The sequence below is a fragment of the Rana temporaria genome, chromosome 5, assembly GCF_905171775.1.
Source record: "Rana temporaria chromosome 5, aRanTem1.1, whole genome shotgun sequence".
NCBI classification, from domain to species: domain Eukaryota; kingdom Metazoa; phylum Chordata; class Amphibia; order Anura; family Ranidae; genus Rana; species Rana temporaria.
Genome location: NC_053493.1, coordinates 78,898,494 through 78,918,096, shown reverse-complemented (window position 1 = coordinate 78,918,096; position 19,603 = coordinate 78,898,494). Strand labels below are relative to the sequence as shown.

The 19,603-nt window shown below is 45.8% G+C and overlaps 1 protein-coding gene across 1 annotated transcript in view; it reads right to left on the bottom strand.

Annotated features, from left to right (window-relative positions):
- PRKAG2 (protein kinase AMP-activated non-catalytic subunit gamma 2) overlaps positions 1-17,749 on the bottom strand; it is a 389,724-nt gene extending 371,975 nt beyond the window's left edge. The window contains exon 1 of the mRNA XM_040352741.1: positions 17,629-17,749. Within this exon, the coding sequence (XP_040208675.1) occupies positions 17,629-17,730 (102 nt within the window). The 5' untranslated portion in view covers positions 17,731-17,749. The remainder of the gene's footprint in view (positions 1-17,628) is intronic.
- Positions 17,750-19,603: the final 1,854 nt, after the last annotated feature.

The window sequence follows — 19,603 nt, the reverse complement described above, 5'->3', positions numbered from 1 at the left end:
CTGGTTGGAAAGTGGTTCAGTTATCCTGACTGGGTGTCATATGAGGTCCAGCAGGATAAGCCATGATCACTTGCAGTGCGGCGATCGGTGGTGTGGTGTGTCAGTCTGACACAACGCATCTCCAATCTAGGTAAAGAGCCTCTGACGAAGGCTCTTTACCACGTGATCAGCTGTGTCCAATTACAGCTGATCACAGTGTAAACAGGAAAATCTGTGTATCGGCTTTTAATCTACTCGCGCTGACAGACAAGAGAAGAAGACAGCCAATCGGCTGCTCTCCTGACAGGGGGGATCTGGACTGATTGATTAGTCAGTGCAGATCCACCAGGATGCCCACCCAGGACCACCAGGGATTCCCACCCATGGTCACCAGGGATGCCCATCCATAGTCAGGAAGGATGCCTGCTCATGGAAACCAGGGATGCCCACCCATGGCCACCAAGGAAGCTTACCCGAGCACACCAGGGATGGCAATCATTGACCATTAGGGATGGCACTCTGTGCCCATCAGTGAAGCCTGCCAGCGCCTTTGATAAGTGCTGCCTATGAGTGCTATCTATCAGTGCCCATCAGTGCTGCCTATACGTGCCCTCCAGTCCCACCTATCAGTGCCCATCAGTGCCACCTATGAGTGCCCATCAGTGCCACCTATCAGTGCCCATCAGTGCCACCTATCAGTGCTGCCTCATCAGTGCCACCTCATCAATGCCAATCAGTACTGCCTCATCAGTGCAGCCTCATTAGTGCCTGTCAGTGAAGTAGAAAATGTACTTATTTACAACGTTTTGTAACAGAAACAAAGAAAAACTTATTTTTTTTTTTATTTGTAGTTTAGAAAAATAAAAATCCCAGAGGTGATCAAATGCAACTAAAAGAAAACTCTATTTGTGGGGGAAAAAAATTATAAAAATGTTGTTTGGGTACAGCGTGGCATGACCACGCAATTGTCATTCAAAAAGCCGAAAATTGGTCTGGGCAGGAAGATGTATAAGTGCCCTGTATTGAAGTGGTTAAAGGACACGCGACTCAAAAGCTGCACTGTGGGGCATTTTTTTGGGGCGCTTTTGAGACGCTTCCCATTCATTTCAATGGGGAGGAGCGCTTTTGGTGCGCTATTATTTAGCTCCTCAAACAAACTCCAAAGATACTGAATGCAGGATTTTTTTCACCGCCAGCGCACTGCCCCAGTGTGAAAGCATTCATTGATTTGAATGGGAAGCATTTTCCTCGTGCTTTTCAGGCGCTTTTTTAAAAACTCCTCAGTGTGTATGGGGCTTAAAATTTGATTGACAGAAACAGGCGCCAATGAGCCTGCTGCTGTCTCAGCCAGTGAGGAGGGAAAGTCCCAGACAGCCGAGGCTCTCATGCAATATCGCTGGATTGAGATGGGGCGTAGGTAAGTATTAGGGGGGCTGAGGGAGGCTGCTGCACACAGGTTTTTTATCTTAATGCATAGAATGTAAACTTCTGCTTTTAGAATCATTTTAAGGTTAACCGCCGGTCCCCATCAGGAATTGCACAGGAATGCATTGTGCGTTTCTTTGCAATTCACATGCAGTGCAGTGCAATTTGAGCCCATGTATTTTGAATGGTCTGATTCGCACTGGACTGCACCAGAAGTAGTGCATGCACTGAAACCAGATTGCACGGTACTTTTGTCCTAAACGATCCAGTGCAGGCAAACGCACTGCATTTCGGGTGTTGATAACTTCACATTGACACTCTCTGCAGATCGCAACTGCAGCGCATCTGGAACATGGTGCGGAACAGAACTTTGGTTTCCCACACCACATTCTGGAACTACAGGGACGAGGAAAAAGACGAAATTTTTCATCAATTATGTCAGCAACCGCACAAATTTAGGGAGATGAGGATTAGACCCACAGATATCCAAACATGAGCATAAAGGGTTAGTTCACATCTACAGAATTTTTTTTGCTAGGATGGGGAGACCAGCTGTTGCAAAAACACTTGTGTAACCCTTTTTGTTAGGTGCTCTGAATGGTGTCTATAGGACCAAAAACCACCATTCTTCCCAATAAAGGCTCATGAACTTTTTCCCTCACATACTATAATGCCACGTACACACGATCATTTTTCGGGTTACAAAAAATTACGTGTTTTTTTATGTCATTTAAAAACGATCGTGTGTGGGCTTCAGAGCATTTTTCGGGTTCTGAAAGACGGGCACATTTTTTTTCCAACATGCTCTATTTTTTAACGACGTTTTTAACGTTGTCGTTTTTAAGGTTGTAAAAAATGGTCGTGTGTGGGCTTTAACGACGTGAAAATAACGCACATGCCGTTCGTAATGGAGTAAGCACATTCATCACGCTGTAACAGACAGAAAAGCGCGAATCGTCTTTTACTAACATGAAATCAGCTAAAGCAGCCCAAAGGGTGGCGTCATCCGAATGGAACTTCCCCTTTATAGTGCCGTTGTACGTGTTGTACGTCACCGCGCTTTGCTAGAGCATTTTTTTTCCACGATCGTGTGTAGGCAAGGCCGTTTTAATGATCGGGTTGAAAAAAAACTTCAAATGATCGTGTGTACGCGGCATTTTTTTTCCACGATCGTGTGTAGGCAAGGCCGTTTTAATGATCGGGTTGAAAAAAAACTTCAAATGATCGTGTGTACGCGAAGTGAATGTTCACCATTGGTTATAATGGGAATCTTCATGTTCAGCACTGTCATGCTTCGGGAAACATGCAACAAATCACTCAAACCTGTCATGAGAGGCTAAGGCTGGTAATAGCTGGATACGCTTTTTTCCCCTTCAACCAGCAGGAGGGCTAGACATGGTCAGGATGCGAAGGAGAGGGCTGGATGATGAAAGAAATTTCAGTACATGAGAGGCGCCTGTACAACTGTGCAAGACGAAAGCTGGAGTTAAGATTTAAAATCAAACTGAATACACACTGGAACATTTCTAAAGCACTATATAAAATCAACCCATCATTGGACAGAAACTTCAATTATTGTTGTCTCCTTCTGAAAATGCTAGTTGCTTGGCTGCCATATTGTTTCTATGGTCTTTAAAACTTTTTTTGTCACTGATATACAATTAGGTCCATATATATTTGGACACAGGCACATTTTTAGATTTTTTCAGGTGTTTACCAAAATATATTTAATCTATAGTTATATAATGGATATGGGCTAAAAGTGCACACTCTCTGGTTTAATTTGAGGGTATGTACATCCAAATCAGAGGAAGAGTTTAGCAATTACAGCTCTTAAGAATAGCCAACCCCCCTTTTTAAGGGGCCAAAAGTAATTGGACAATTGGATCAAAGTGGTTTCATGGCCAGGTTTGGGCTACTCCTTCGTTATTTCTTCATCAATTAAGCAGGTAAAAGGTCTGGAGTTGATACTAAATGCCCCTACACACCATCCGAAGTAAAATTTTGTCCGAACGAACGATCTGTTGATTTTTGGCTCGTTAGTATGGTGCTTTTCGACAGCTGATTACAGTTTTTCGTCAGACAAAAGCTGGATGTGCAGACTATAACATTTTTGTCGTACGTGAACTCAACGTCCAATTTTCGTTTAATTAGTGCGGTTTTCGTACAAGACTACGCATGCTCAGAAATGAAAGAATACATACAAAACTAGTCAACACGTTACGTCACATCTGAAGTTGTATTCTGTCGTACGAGAATTTTTGTATGGTGTGTAGCCTCTTCACTTTTCGACATGAGACTAGCATGCAACAAAAAACGGACGTTCGGTAGTTCAAATATCTGATCGTGTGTACAAAGTGTGGTATTTTCATTTGGTATCTATTGTTGTGAACCTACATCATCTGTTTAAAGGAGCTGTCCATGCAAGTGAAACAGGCCATTGTAAGTCCTTGTACACACGACCGTTTTCCTCGACAGAATCCATCAAGAAACTTGGTGGAAGAGCGTTTTTGCCGAGGAAAACGGTCGTGTGTATGTTTTTCGTCGAGAAAACTGTTGTGGATCTCGACGAGCAAAAAAGAAAACAAGTTCTCTTTTTCCTCGTCTGGGAGTCTCAATTTCCTCGTCGTGTTTCTCGTCGGGCTGGTTTACGACGAGGAAAACGTTCGTGTGTATGCTTAGAAACCCGCGCATGCTCAGAATAAAGTATGAGACGGGAGCGCACCTTCGGTAAAAGTAGCGTTCGTAATGGAGATAGCACATTCGTCACGCTGTAACAGACTGAAAAGCGCAAATCGTCTCTCACCAAACTTTTACTTAACACGCGGTAACACGAGATTAGCAAAAGCAGCCCCAAGGGTGGCGCCAATGGAATCGAACTTCCCCTTTATAGTGCCGTCGTACGTGTTGAATGTCACCGCGTTTGAGAACAACGAGATTTTGTCTTGACAGTGTGTACGCAAAGAAAGCTTGACAAGATTCTCGACAAGCCTGACAAGGAACTCGTTGAGGAAAACGATGTTTCATTTACGATGAGTTCCTCGTCATGTGTACGAGGCCTGAAGCCTCGTACACACGACCGAGTTTCTCGGCAAAAACCAGCAAGAAACTTGCTGGGAGATATTTTTTTGCCGAGGAAACCGGTCGTGTGTACATTTTCCTTGAGGAAACTGTCGAGAAACTCGACGAGCCAAAAAGAGAGCAAGTTCTCTATTTGCTAGATGGGAATGGAGAAACTTGCCTTGTCGAGTTCCTCGACAGCCTGACAAGGAACTCGACGAGGAAAACGATGTGTTTCGCCTGTCGAGTTCCTCGGTCGTGTGTACGAGGCCTAAGGCTTCAAAAATGAAACAAATCCATCAGAGAGATAGTAGCAACATTAGGAGTGGCCAAATCAACAGTTTGGTACATTCTGAGGAAAGAAGAACGCACTGGTAAACTCTGCAACATAAAAAGGCCAGGATGTCTGCAGAAGACAACAGTGGTGGATGATCGCAGGATCCTCTCTATTTTTAAAGAAAACCCCATTCACAACGAGAGCAAATACAGAGGGTTCATCACAAGGTGCAAACCATTCATAAGCCTGAAAAATAGAAAAGTCAAATTAGACTTAAAATTAAAAGGGTCAACACCATTTGGTAAGGTGCCATCCTTACTTTGAGCACAGTTTGGGTGATCTCTTACAGCCGGTGAAGGTGGACATTTTTCACAGAGGATTTGAAGGCTATTGATTGAGCACTTTATTAATGGACTTTATATACAACTATTTTTCTCACTAGTGGCATTCACCACATTAACGAATTGCACTTTGAATTTGTTTATTTATGAAGTCTGCTGGTGTTTAAATTTGGTCTTTTTTCACATCACTCGATTGTATCAACTGTTGATTTTGAGTGTTAGTTGACATACTTGTGTTATGCACAATTATGTAGTTTGTTTATTATTATTAATATCATTCACATACTACCACATCTGTAGCGCCCCCTACCCTCTTTTCACTGATCTGTGATCAGCTGTGTTCGAAGCACGCATCGATCACAGAGCCTGTGCTGCAGAGGGCACGTAGGTAGCGCGATCACGGGAGGACGGATGTCCATGGGCGCTCGCTTTGCAAAAAAAGCCTGCGCTATAGCCATCTTTTGGAAGTCAGGCAGGAAGTGGTTAAAGGATGTGCTACTGATGGCTTGGTGACCATGCATTGATGGGTCAGAGCTGTTTTGGTGGCAAAAGGGAAACTTACTCAATATTAGATGGTTGATCATAATGTTATGGCTGATTGTGTATAGCATTAATGGATGTGACCATAAAGTTCTGCTCTCTATTTTCTCGTTGTGATTCTCGGCAGTGTTTTCCTTCCGAGAAACCCGAGCGTGTGTATACTTACCTGTCTCCATGGAAACCCGCGCATGCTCGAAATGACTTTGAAGCATGCGCGGTAGCTTCCAAGGCATAGGTAGGGTGAAGCAAGATGGCGGCGATGGCATCGAATGTGACGAGTGCATGCTCATCGTAGTCGATGACATCACCGCGTTCGTGCCATTAAAAAGAACGGCGGTTCTTTTGAATCGTACATGTGGGATAGGCTTCTTGTGTCCTGCCCCCCCCTCCCCTCCCTTCTTTTTATATTTCTGTTTACTTCTTGCTTGTTCCCCTCTTTTACTTAGATGTCTTAGGCCCCGTACACACGACCGAGTTTCTCTGCAGAATTCAGCCAGAAACTCGATCGGAGCTGGATTCTGTACACTTTTCAGCGAGGAAGCCGACGAGGAACTCGTCGGGCCAAATAGAGAACATGTTCTCTATTTCCTCGTTGTTCAATGAGAAACACTGAAACACTGAACTCGACGAGGAACTCGATGTGTTTGGCACGTCGAGTTCCTCGGACGTGTGTACGGGGCCTTAGTCTCTTCTCTTTGCTCCTGGGAACTGGATACCCCCAGCTCGTTGATAAGCGATTAGACAGGAGTTTCACAACTCGCATTCGGCGCTCTATAAGCATTTATTCCAATCCAATCCAATGTGTACACTCGGCCAGGAAGAAAATCTTGCCAGGAATCTCATCAGGAAAAACAACGTTATTTTCCTGACGAGAATCCCGGCCGTGTGTACAGGGCTTCAATCTACAATTTACAATATATGGCAACCAATTAGATTTCAACAACTTTTTTGGTTAGGTGTAAAAAATATTGAATCTGACTGACTTGTTAAGGACAATAAACTTATTTTCCCTTTGCAATATTACCAACGAATTGATCATACTGATGCATTTTACTGTATATGCCATTCATAAATAGTATGAGGCCTCGAACACACGACCGAGAATCTCGACGGGCGAAATACATCGTTTTGCTCGTCGAGTTCCTTGTTAGGCTGTCGAGGAACTCGACGTGCCAATTTTCTCCATTCCCGTCGAGGAAAAAGAGAACATGCTCTCTTTTTGGCTCGACGAGTTCCTCGACAGTTTCCTCGTCGAAAAGTGTACACACGACCAGTTTCCTCTGCAAAAAAAAAAAAACAGCAAGTTTCTTGCTGTTTTTTGCAGAGAAACTCGGTCGTGTGTACGAGGCCTAACTTACGGCAGAACTTCTTTTTTTTTGTTTTGTATTCAGTGGAGAGAAATATTAGAACAACTGTCATGTTTTTATTGCTGTTTGTGCCCTCATAGTGAGATTCACCCTCTCTATTTGTCCTGTGTACTTTACTTTGTGTCATTTTGAGTTGTCTCCAGAAGAGGAATAGTGGGGATACCTTCCAATGGGGCCACTAGTTCTGGTCACCCTGGTGACAACCAGAGATTTCCTCTCACTTCCTGTTTTGGCTATTGGACAGGAAGTGAAGGAAACTCTCTTCAATGGAACATAGATGGAAAAAAACTGACAGGGGTTATAACACTTCCTTACCTTATCCAAAATGAAAAAAAAAATAAAAAGTTTTGCTTTTAGTTCTACTTTAAATTAAAAATGGATTAGCAACTGCCTGCAGTGTACAGGGCCTTAAGCAAACAAGACAGTATTAATTGTACCTCCAGTGCCTGTAAAACATTTATTATAACAGCATAACCCTTCTGTTACAAATATAATGTTGTTATAACTTGTTCTACAAATCAAAAGAGAACTTTCCTCTTTAGTTTCCAAAACAAAAAGTGGATGTGTCATGTAAACTTGGCCAGTCACAGCAGTTCCGCATAATGGCCTTTCAGACGTTAAAGAGGAAATGTATCCAGAAGATTCGAGTGAAACTTCTTGTAAGCCAAATCAGTTTGTTGAAGTTGCAGCTGCCTTAGTTAGTAGTTACATTAGTGTTTCCTAAAAGTGCCTCTTATGTTATATACACTGGATGATTCCTCCAAGTTTTCAATAAATTATTGTAATATACAGTGTATCCTATTCCTCAATGATGTCAAAAGAGATAGATAGATAGATAGATAGATAGATAGATAGATAGATAGATAGATAGATAGATAGATAGATAGATTGATTGATATAGCTTCTGCAGATGGATATAGATAGATACCATAGATAGATGGATAGATACTGAAGATGGATGGATATATAGGTACAGTACATGGAGAGATACTGTGGATGAATAGATACAGTAGATTGATACAGAAGATTGATAGATACTATGGATGGATAGAATGGTACAGTAGATGGATATATACAGTAGATTGATAGATACTATAGATGGATGGATAGGTACAGTAGATGAATATATGGATAGATGCAGTAGATAGAGATTTACTATGGGTGAATAGATAGGTACAGTAGATGGATGGATAGATACAGTGTATACATAGACAGACATAAATCCGGGCAAAACCCATGCCCCCTGCAAGGGTTAAATGCTATTTTTTACCTAGTGGTAGAGGAAGAAGGTGTATGGGCAGTGGCGGAGCGTCCATTAAGGGCGTGCACAGGCATCGCCCCCTCTGTCACGCCACCCCACTCTATGTAAAATTGATAGATTCATGCATAGCACAAATCTATCCATGGCCGCTGTAGCCACCCCCTTTTCAGTCGTCCGTCACCTTTTTGAATGCCTGGTGCGGCGGGTGTGTTTTTTTGAAGGACCTGATTAGAGCCATAGGATTTAATAGACTTAAAAAAGGTGTACTTGTAGCACAGAGCATTGCGCCTGCAGTCCACCCAGGTGTGTTAGAAAAGAAAATTAATATTTGCTTTTCTAACACTGAACCGCCTCTCAGCCAATCAGGAGTCACGGATCTAATACCCATCACCTGATTAGCTGAAGGCACAGGCGCTCCGATTGGATGCCTAACAAAACAGAAGAAGAGACACATGGGAGGATAGGGAAGCATGGAAGATGCAGGAGCCGTCGCCTGATCCGCCGAATGTCCCACAGCTCGCCGCGGTCACCCACTGCCTGACCCGCCACCAGGATGGGGTAAGTGCCAGTCAGTCGGCGAGCAGGGGGGGGGGGTCACAATGGCTGTATATGATGGACACAGAAGCTGCATATGATGGGCATAGAGGCTGCATATTATGGGCACAGAGGCTGCATATGATGGGCACAGAGGATGGGCACAGAGACCGTCACCGCGTTTTGGACGGTCGGAATTTGGTCTGACAGTGTGTATGCAAGACAGCTTGAACGGAATTCCGATGAAAAATTCCATAGAATTTTAGGCCATCAAAAAATCTGATCGTGTGTACGCGGCATTAGAATCTGCAAAAGACTTGAGACTGGGGCGGAGGTTCACCTTCCAGCAGGACATGACCCTAAACATACAGCCAGAGCTACAATGGAATGGTTTAGATCAAATCATATTCATGTGTTAGATTGGCCCAGTCAAAGTCCAGACCTAAATCCAATTGAGAATCTGTGGCAAGACTTGTGTTGGTCTATCACATAAAATCCTAATAAAATTAATTTATGTTTTTGCATGTAACATGACATAATGTGGAAAATTTCAAGGGGTATGAATGTGTGGTTCTCTTACCATTGACTTATATTTTGTAGATTCTTTGTCGGTGAAGAACATATACAAACGAGTGCTTTGCTTGCATATTTTAGGATCACCAGTGTGACAATGGGTCTAATACAGTACAGAGGTCTCCAAACTGCGGCCCGGGGGCCAGATGTGGCCCTTTGATTGCCTTTATCTGGCTCTTGGGGCAATATTACACCAACTGACACCAATGATGGGGCCATCATTAAAACCGATAATGGGACACTGATGACGGGGCATTTTCTACTCCCACTGGTCACAGTCTGGCCCCCCTAAAGCCTGAAGGATAGTAAACTGACCCTTTGTTTGGAAAGTTTGGAGACCAATGGTCTAATAGGTAGGTCACTTGTACATGGGGTGTCTAGCTCCTGTGCGTGCAATCACTGCAATTTATTATGCGGAGGAGGCACAGGTACATCACCTAGTCCTAGCCTGTCAAAGCCTAATGCCGCGTACACACGATCGGAATTTACGATGAAAAAAGTCAGACGGACTTTTTCCATCGGATATTCAGATCGTGTAGAGCCTCAGCTGAGTTTTTTCGTCGCAAATTCCGTGTTCTATTTTTCTCCAATGGAATTCCGTCGCAATTCCGAATTCCGATGTGATTTGGCCGGGCAAAAGCCTGATCGTGTGTACGCGGCATAAGGCTGCTTCAAAATGCTGCGGCTGGACAAGGCGAAATACTGTCTCGAGTGGTATTCATGATTATAGCTGTACATGTTCAGGAAAGAAAGGCCGGAATGCAGCCATTCTTTTATGATCTGTGCTCTATAATATTAGGGCCAGATTCTCGTCCAGCGGCGTATCTTTGCGGCGGCGTAACGTATCCGATTTACGTTACGCCTCCGCAACTTAGACGGGCAAGTGCTGTATTTTCAAAGCACTTGCTCCGTAAGTTGCGGCGGCGTAGCGTAAATCGGCCGGCGTAAGCCCGCCTAATTCAAATTTGGAACAGGGGGGCGTGTTTTATGTAAATGTTCTGTGACCCGACGTGATTGACGTTTTTCACGAACGCCGCATGCGCCGTCCGTGGAAATCTCCCAGTGTGCATTGCTCCTAATACGCCGCAAGGACGTATTGGTTTTGACGTGAACGTAAACAACAGCCCCATTCACGGACGAGTTACGCAAACGACGTAAAATTTAAAAATTCCGTCGCGGGAACCACGGCCATACTTAACATTGTTACGCCGCACTTACGCCACCATATAGCAGGGGTAACTATACGCCGGGAAAAGCCTAACGTAAACGGCGTAACTTTACTGCGTCGGGCGGGCGTACGTTCGTGAATTCGCGTATCTAGCTGATTTACATATTTCGCCGCGTAAATCAGCGTACACGCCCCTAGCGGCCAGCGTAAATATGCAGTTACGATCCGACGGCGTAAGAGACTTACGCCTGTCGGATCTAATAGATATCTATGCGTAACTGATTCTAAGAATCAGGCGCATAGATACGATGGCACAACGCAGAGATACGACGGCGTATCTGGAGATACGCCGTCGTATCTCCACTGAGAATCTGGCCCTTAGTCTACAAATACTGTATGTATTATACAGTATTAGGATTTATAACGTCAGACCAACAAACAGCAATATTTCCTCCTTAGCTTTGACTGTCGGAGGCAACTGTCAGCAGTAAAATGTGGAGACACAGGTTGTCTGATAGAAGATATTTCCTGCTTGATGATGATCTTTACTAACCCAACTTATGCTTAAATCAAATAGTGTGCTAGAATTTAGGAGGCCAAACAACAGTAAGTCCAAAAGGTCATGTATTTTTGTGCAAAGGGTACAAAACTCTATATTATTCTGCGCTTAGAAGAGTAACTGTACAATGATAGTAAATCTTTCTTTCAAATATTAAAGCTGAACTCTGGGAATGTAGTAAAATCTGGAGCCCCCCTGCACTGCAAGAGTTACAAGCTCATTACGCCTGGGGGTAAAAGAATTAGGTGTGATCGCAGGTTCTGGCACTCTCCTCTTCGCTCCACCGCTGCAGACAGCTTGTGGCGGTGCCTTTGCAGCTCTTACCTACAATTGGTCCTGCATTGTACTTGGTGACAGCGTGTGCAACTGCTATCCAGGGCATCTTAGAGAAGAGGCAGGGTCTCAAACCCTCCAGCTTTTCAGAACTACAAGTCCCATCATGCCTCTGCCTGTGGGAGTCAGCCTTGCAATGCATCATGGGACTTGTAGTTCTGCAACAGCTGGAGGGCCAACAGTTTGAGACCCCTGCTTAAGGGAATAGGCACACAGATGGAGGGAACCTGTCTGACCAAGGAATAGGATATTACACCTCAATGCTCTACCCCTAGACTTAAAGTGATATTAAAACTGTTGTAAAAACATTTTTTTTTAGAGCAGTTGTATAGTCCCCCAAAAAAAATAATTATTGTCACCTGTAAGGCAAAAGGCATAATGAGCTAGTATGCACCACAGACTAGCTCATTATGAAATACTTACCTTCGAACGAGGCGTCGGTAACTCCTGCATGCGGGAGACTTCTTTCAGACAGATTCCGGCATCTGCCGGGCCTTCAGCCGAGAATCCCCTGTGCGCATGCGCCGCTGCAGTCAGCGGCTCATTGCATGGAATTACGGTTTAGGAGATATTTTTTTTTTTACCTACAGGTAAGCCTTATTATAGGCTTACCTGTAGGTAAAAGTTACAAAATGGACTATACAACCCCTTTAACTAGAATAAAAAAGGATTTTATACTTACTGTACGTGCTCTGTGCAAACATATTACAAAGAGCAGCCCCAAACCTCCTCTTCTTGGGTCCCCTGCCAGCACTGTCTACTCCGCCTCTTCTCTGTGCGCCACCAAAGGAAGCTGCTTCCTATGGGGCCATACATGTTGTCTGCTCCTGAAACCAAGCTGTGTGTGTCCATAGACAAATGCAACACAATTCCACCCCGCCCCCGCTCCCACCTCACCGGATTTGACTGATAGCGGCAGGAGCTGTTCACAGCCAAATTTGTGAGAACAGGGAGAGAGGACAGAGGAGGATCTACGGATGGGCACTGGGTTGATACAGGACTTTGTATTTATTGAAAGGGGGGAAGGAACAGCAAATTGACGTTTTTTTCCCTCCTAATGTAGGGGGTCTCCAAACTTTCTAAATAAAGGGACAGTTAACTGTCCTTTGGCCTTCAGGGGGTTGGACTGTGGCCAGCGGAACTGGATTAGAAAACACCTTGGCATCATTGGAAGTAAAAAATGCCTCATCATTGGTATCAGTCGGAGGAATAGTGCTCCATTGTTGGTATCAGTGGGAGAAATGGTGCTGTATTGTTGGTAATCAATGGAAGAATAGTGCCCTATCATTGGTGTCAGTGGAAGGAATGGTGCCCCATCATTAGTGTCAGTGATGGGATTGGTGCCCCATCATTAATGTCAGTGGGAGGAATGGTGCCCCATCATTAGTGTCAGTGATGGGATTGGTGCCCCATCATTAGTGTCAGTAAGAGGAATGGTGCCCCATCATTAGTGTCAGTAAGAGGAATGGTGCCCCATCATTAGTGTCAGTGAGAGGAATGGTGCCCCACCATTGGTGTCTGTACGAGGAATGGCGTCCCATCATTGGTGTCAGTGAGAGGAATAGTGCCCCTCGTCGTTGGTGCCTGCAGGAGAAATGGTACCCCATAAGTGGTGTCTGTAGAAGGAATTGTGCCCCATCATTGGTGTCAGTGGAAAGAATAGTGCCATATCATTGGTGTCAGTGGGAGGAATGGTGCCCCATTATTGGTGTCAGTAAGAGAAATGACGTCCCATCATTAGTATCTGTACGAGGAATCGAGTCCCATCATTAGTGTCTGTAGGAGGAATGGTGCCCCATCATTGGTGTCAGTGGGAGGAATGGCGCCCCACCATTGATGTCAGTGGGAGGAATGGTGCCCCATCAGTTTAGGCCGATGCGTATTCTTCTACATATTTTTGGTAAAAAAAATCGCAATAAGCGTTTATCGATTGGTTTGCGCAAAATTTATAGCGTTTACAAAATAGGGGATAGTTTTATTGCATTTTTATTCATTTTTTTTTTTTTTACTACTAATGGCGGCGATCACCGATTTTTTTCGTGACTGCGACATTATGGCGGACACGTCGAACAATTTTGACACATTTTTGGGACCATTGTCATTTTCACAGCAAAAAATGCTTGTTTATTGTGGAAATGACAGTTGCAGTTTGGGAGTTAACCACAAGGGGGCGCTGAAGGGGTTAAGTGTGACCTCACTTGTGTTTCTAACTGTAGGGGGTGTGGCTGTGGGTGTGATGTCATTGATTGTGTTTCCCTATAAAAGGGATCACACGATCGATGACGGCGCCACAGTGAAGAACGGGGAAGCTGTGTTTACACACCGCTCTCCCCGTTCTTCAGCTCCGGGGACCGATCGCGGGACTCCAGTGGCGATCGGGTCAGTGGGTCCCTCTGTCACGGAGTTTCGGACTGCGCCCGCGACCCACGGCTGGACACTTAAAGGGGACATACCTGTACATGCTTCTGCCCAGCCGTGCCATTCTGCCGATGTATATGTGCAGGAGGCGGTCCTTAAAGCGGTGGTTCACCCTCCTTAACAACAGTCTAGCATTAAATTCGGCATAGTAGCGCGAGCTACAGTATGCTTGTCTGTATTTTTTTATCCCCGTACTCACTGTGCAATTGTATGTTGAAGATTCCGACTCCCGCGGGGAATGGGCGTTCCTATGGAGAGGGAGGATGATTGACGGCCGGCTCTGGCACGTCACGCTCCCCGAAGACAGCCGGAGTAGGTCTCGGCTCTTCACGGCGCCTGCGCACAGGCTATGCGCAGGCGCCGTGAAGAGCCAAGCCTATTTCGGCTATTTCCGGAGAAGCGTGACGTGCCAGGGCCGGCCGTCAATCACCTTCTCTCACCATAGGAACGACCATTCCCCGGAATCTTCTATGTACGATATAACAGTGAGTACGGGGATAAAAAAAATACAGACAGGCATACTGTAGCTCGCGCTACTATGCCGAATTTAATGCTAGAGGAAAAAAATATATATATTTTTTTTATATAGGGTGAACCCCCGCTTTAAGCAGTTAAACTACATGCCAACACTGATTGGCATTGATGAGAAGGGTTATCAGTGGTTACTGATACCTCTCCTCCTTACCATGCCGCACAGGGTGTCCGCTGCAGGGAACTCACTGCAGGTGGAATAGTGTTGGTACCCGGCAGAGGGAAGTATTCTTTGAGTGCTAGAGGCACTATTGTTTATTTGTTAAAGCGGAGTTCCACCCAAAAATGGAACTTCCGCTTATCCCACTCCTCACCCCTTTACATGCCACATTTGGCATGTAATTTTTTTGGGGGGGGAGTGGGGGCTTCAGGAGAAGGGGACTTCCTGTCCCACTTCCTCCTTCCGCCGAGGGGCTGCAAAGGCGATTAAGCTTAATCGCCTTTTGGCAGCCCCTTCCTGTAGGCGATCGCCTAGGACACATGACAGGTCCTAGGCGATCGCCTGTCCAATCAAACAGCGCAGCGCCGGGCCGCACCGTGCGCGCATGCGCAGTGCCGCTTGCGCATGCGCAGTGGGTGCCCGGCCGTGAAGCCGAAAGCTGTCACGGCCGGGTGCCCACAGTGACAATGAAGACGCCGGCCGGGGAGGGGGGGAGAGGAGCGGAGCCCCGGCCGGCGCGTCGCTGGAACGCCGGAGCAGGTAAGTGTCTGTTTATTAAAAGCCAGCAGCTACACTTTTTGTAGCTGCTGACTTTTAATAAACATAAATATTGGCTGGAACTCCCCTTTAAGGAGTTCTTTTTCTCAGTATTTTATATTTTAGATGTGGCCCCAAATCACTAAAAGCTCATGTGTTTTAGACTTTTCACCACTTAAAGTGGTTGTAGACCCTTACAGACCACTTTTACCTACAGGTAAGCCTACATTAAGGCCTACCTGGTCAATTTGATTGCTGTGCTGGGAGAACAGCCTGCCTGTCCTCCAATGGTCAGATCAAAATAAAGCCTCATACACACTTAAAACAAACTTTTCCGTGGATTTTTGTTTGAAGGGCGATGGCTGTGAACTTGGTATGCATAAAAACGGCAGGAATTTTTCAGCCAACTTTCCCAAAATCACGTGTTTTTTCTGCTCTTTTCTGCTCTTTACCGCCACCCTTTGGTCAACTTCTGCTATTGTGGGTTGATTTTAACATTGGTTCTGAGCATGCGTGTTTGTACTTCGGACTAAAGTCCGATGGATTTCTGTACACACGGCAGGACTTTGCACCGTAGGACTTTTGCTGCTGCCGAAAAGTTTGTCCTTTTGCAGAGCGAACTTTTGTCCGATGAAAACTGAAAATGTTTGTTCGATGGAGCGTACACACGTCGGATTTTTTTGAAAACCTGGGAATTTTGAAGTTTGTTGTCAAAAAGTCTGACCGCGTGCATGGGGTTAAAAAAGCTGGATTACCAGGAAATTGATACAAAGGAAATAGGATACTTTCTCATACAAGTACATACATTTGTGTATTTAACCACTTCCATACCAGGCACTTACGCACCTTCCCGTCCAAGCCAATTTTCAGCTTTCAGCACTGTCGCACTTTGAATGGCAATTGCGCAGTCATGCTACACTGTACCCAAACAAAATTGGCGTCCTTTTTTCCCCACAAATAGAGCTTTCTTTTGGTGGTGTTTGATCACCTCTGCGATTTTTTTTTTTTTGCGCAACAACTAAAAAAAGACTGAAAATTTTGAAAAAAAATTAAGTTTTTATTTTTTTTCTGTTCATTTTTTTGTAAATAAGTAAGTTTTCTCTTTCAATTACGGGCACTGATATGGCGGCACTGATGGGCACCGATGAGATGGCACTGATGGACATCAATAAGGTAGTACTGACGGGCACAGATGAGGTGGCACTGATTGGCAGCGCTGGTATGCGGCACTGATGGTCACACATAGGCGGCACTGATGGGCACTCATGGGCGGCACTGATGGGCACTCATAGGCGGCACAGATGGGCACTCATAGGCGGCACAGATGGGCACTCATGGGCGGCACTTATGGGTGGCACTGATAGATACTTATGGGTGGCACAGATGGGCACTGATAGGTGGGCACTGGGCATGGATGGGCACTGTGGGGTGGCACTGATGGACACTGTGGGGTGGCACTGATGGACACTGTGGGGTGGCACTGATGGACACTGTGGGGCGGCACTGATTTACCCATGTTGCCAATCAGTGCCCATTTGTGGGCACTGATTGGCATCTTTTTTAATGCTTTTTTTTTTTCCCCAGACTTTTTTTTTTTTGCTCCCTTTGGTGTGATAAAGAGCCTCCGTGAGAGACTCTTTACCTTGATCGGTGTTGCGGGGGGGCAGACTGACACCCTGCAACAACGATCGCCGCGATGCGCGCCCCCGGGTCGCGCAGCGGCTCAGAATCCTGAGGATGTCATATGACGTCCAGTCAGGATTCTACAACCACTTTGCCGACGTCAATATGCCATTGGCGGGCGGCAAGTGGTTAAATAATACAGAAAAAATGATAAATCATGTAATCACGTGACCTCAGCGGCATAAGAATTTAGGGAGGTGGAGGTGGAGAAGCAGCAGAGCACTGATCTTCTCAGTGAATGGCTGTGCAGGGGGATTGTGCTTCCCACTGGTCTTCCCAGGGAAGAGCTGTGCAGGGGGGCGTGTCAGCACAAGTCTTGGCCATTGGAGGACAGGCAACCTGTTCTCCCAGCACAGCCATAAAGTTGACCATTCTGGGAAGGATGTCCTCTCATGCCTAGCATGGTCAGTTCTTAAAAAGAAAGCAGGGGGACTGCCAGGATCACCTGGGATTGGATACAAAGAGAACAGGATACTTTCTCATACAAGTACATAGTACAGCAGGAATATATAATGTTTGGGTAGCATATCCTTAAAGGATGACCACGTCTACAAAGATGCCCGCTTGACGCCGATTAGCGGAAACCAATCTAGACAACAAATAGATCCGCCTATCATTTGTTTCTGCAGGAAGAACAAATTGTTACAAACATGTTTTCAGTACACAGAAATGCTTGATAAGTCGAACCCATTACATGACAACATGACATAACATGACCACGTGACACAATGGAATTAAAGTGTTTGTCCACCAACACAGATCACAGTGGTGTCAGGCTAGCCCAGCAGTGGTGTGTGTGGGGGGTGTGTCGTGACAGGTGGGCGGGGCCAGCTGTCAGTGATCGGAGATGTCAGCACATGGACAATGACAACAATGACTCACAGGGATGTGGACTCTCAGCATCCTCCGCTTCTGCCCGCCGCCGCCGCCGCTCTTCTTCTGGATCTCCTTCTTCTTCTTGCCGTCCATGGCGGTGCTGCCCATGCTTCTCCCCTCCGACACACCAAACTTTCTTGTAGTGTTCCTCCCGGTGATCGGCGCTCACACCTCCCCCCGGGGGAGGAGGACGGGGCTCAGGGAGGAGGAGGGGGACATACCGGAGGTGTGGAGGAAGGAATGCTCAGCCCCGGCCAGGGGGGGATCAATCCGTACTAATCCGCTCACAAGTGTCACTCGCTGTGTGTAGAAATCATCCGCCCAGCAAATCCGTCCCTCTGTCAGAGGAGGAGAGAGGGCGGGGCCAGGAGAAGCCAAAACACAGGAAGTCAGGGGGAGCCCCGCATCGGTATGTGCAGGCGACATAGACACTCATCTACTACAAGGGCGACCGCTGGAACCCCCCACCATCCATGGCTGATCTACACACCCTCCAATAGAACATCACCCCTGTATAGAGGCATAGGTGCACCCCAAAGCTGTGTATATATACTGACCTGCACACCCTCCAATAGAACATCACCCCTGTATAGAGGCATAGGTGCACCCCAAAGCTGTGTATATATACTGTCCTATACACACCCTCCAATAGAACATCACCCCTGTATGGAGGCATAGGTGCACCCCAAAGCTGTGTATATATATATATACTGACCTACACACCCTCCAATAGAACATCACCCCTGTATAGAGGCATAGGTGCACCCCAAAGCTGTGTATATATACTGACCTATACACACCCTCCAATAGAACATCACCCCTGTATAGAGGCATAGGTGCACCCCAAAGCTGTGTATATATACTGACCTATACACACCCTCCAATAGAACATCACCCCTGTATAGAGGCATAGGTGCACCCCAAAGCTGTGTATATATATATACTGACCTACACACCCTCCAATAGAACATCACCCCTGTATAGGTGCACCCCAAAGCTGTGTATGTATACTGACCTACACACCCTCCAATAGAACATCGCCCCAGTATAGAGGCATAGGTGCACCCCAACGCTGTGTATATATACTGACCTACACCCCCTCCAATAGAACATCACCCCTGTATAGGTGCACCCCAAAGCTGTGTATGTATACTGACCTACACACCCTCCAATAGAACATCACCCCTGTATAGAAGCATAGGTGCACCCCAAAGCTGTGTATATATATATACTGACCTACACACCCTCCAATAGAACATCACCCCTGTATAGAGGCATAGGTGCACCCCAAAGCTGTGTATATATACTGACCTGCACACCCTCCAATAGAACATCACCCCTGTATAGAGGCATAGGTGCACCCCAAAGCTGTGTATATATATACTGACCTGCACACCCTCCAATAGAACATCACCCCTGTATAGGTGCACCCCAAAGCTGTGTATATATACTGACCTACACCCTCCAACAGAACATCACCCCTGTATAGAAGCATAGGTGCACCCCAAAGCTGTGTATATATATACTGACCTGCACACCCTCCAATGGAACATCACCCCTGTATAGAGGCATAGGTGCACCCCAAAGCTGTGTATATATATACTGACCTGCACACCCTCCAATGGAACATCACCCCTGTATAGAGGCATAGGTGCACCCCAAAGCTGTGTATATATACTGATCTACACCCTCCAATAGAACATCACCCCTGTATAGAGGCATAGGTATACCCCAAAGCTGTGTATATATACTGACCTGCACACCCTCCAATAGAACATCACCCCTGTATAGAGGCATAGGTGCACCCCAAAGCTGTGTATATATATATACTGACCTACACACCCTCCAATAGAACATCACCCCTGTATAGAGGCATAGGTGCACCCCAAAGCTGTGTATATATACTGATCTACACCCTCCAATAGAACATCACCCCTGTATAGAGGCATAGGTATACCCCAAAGCTGTGTATATATACTGA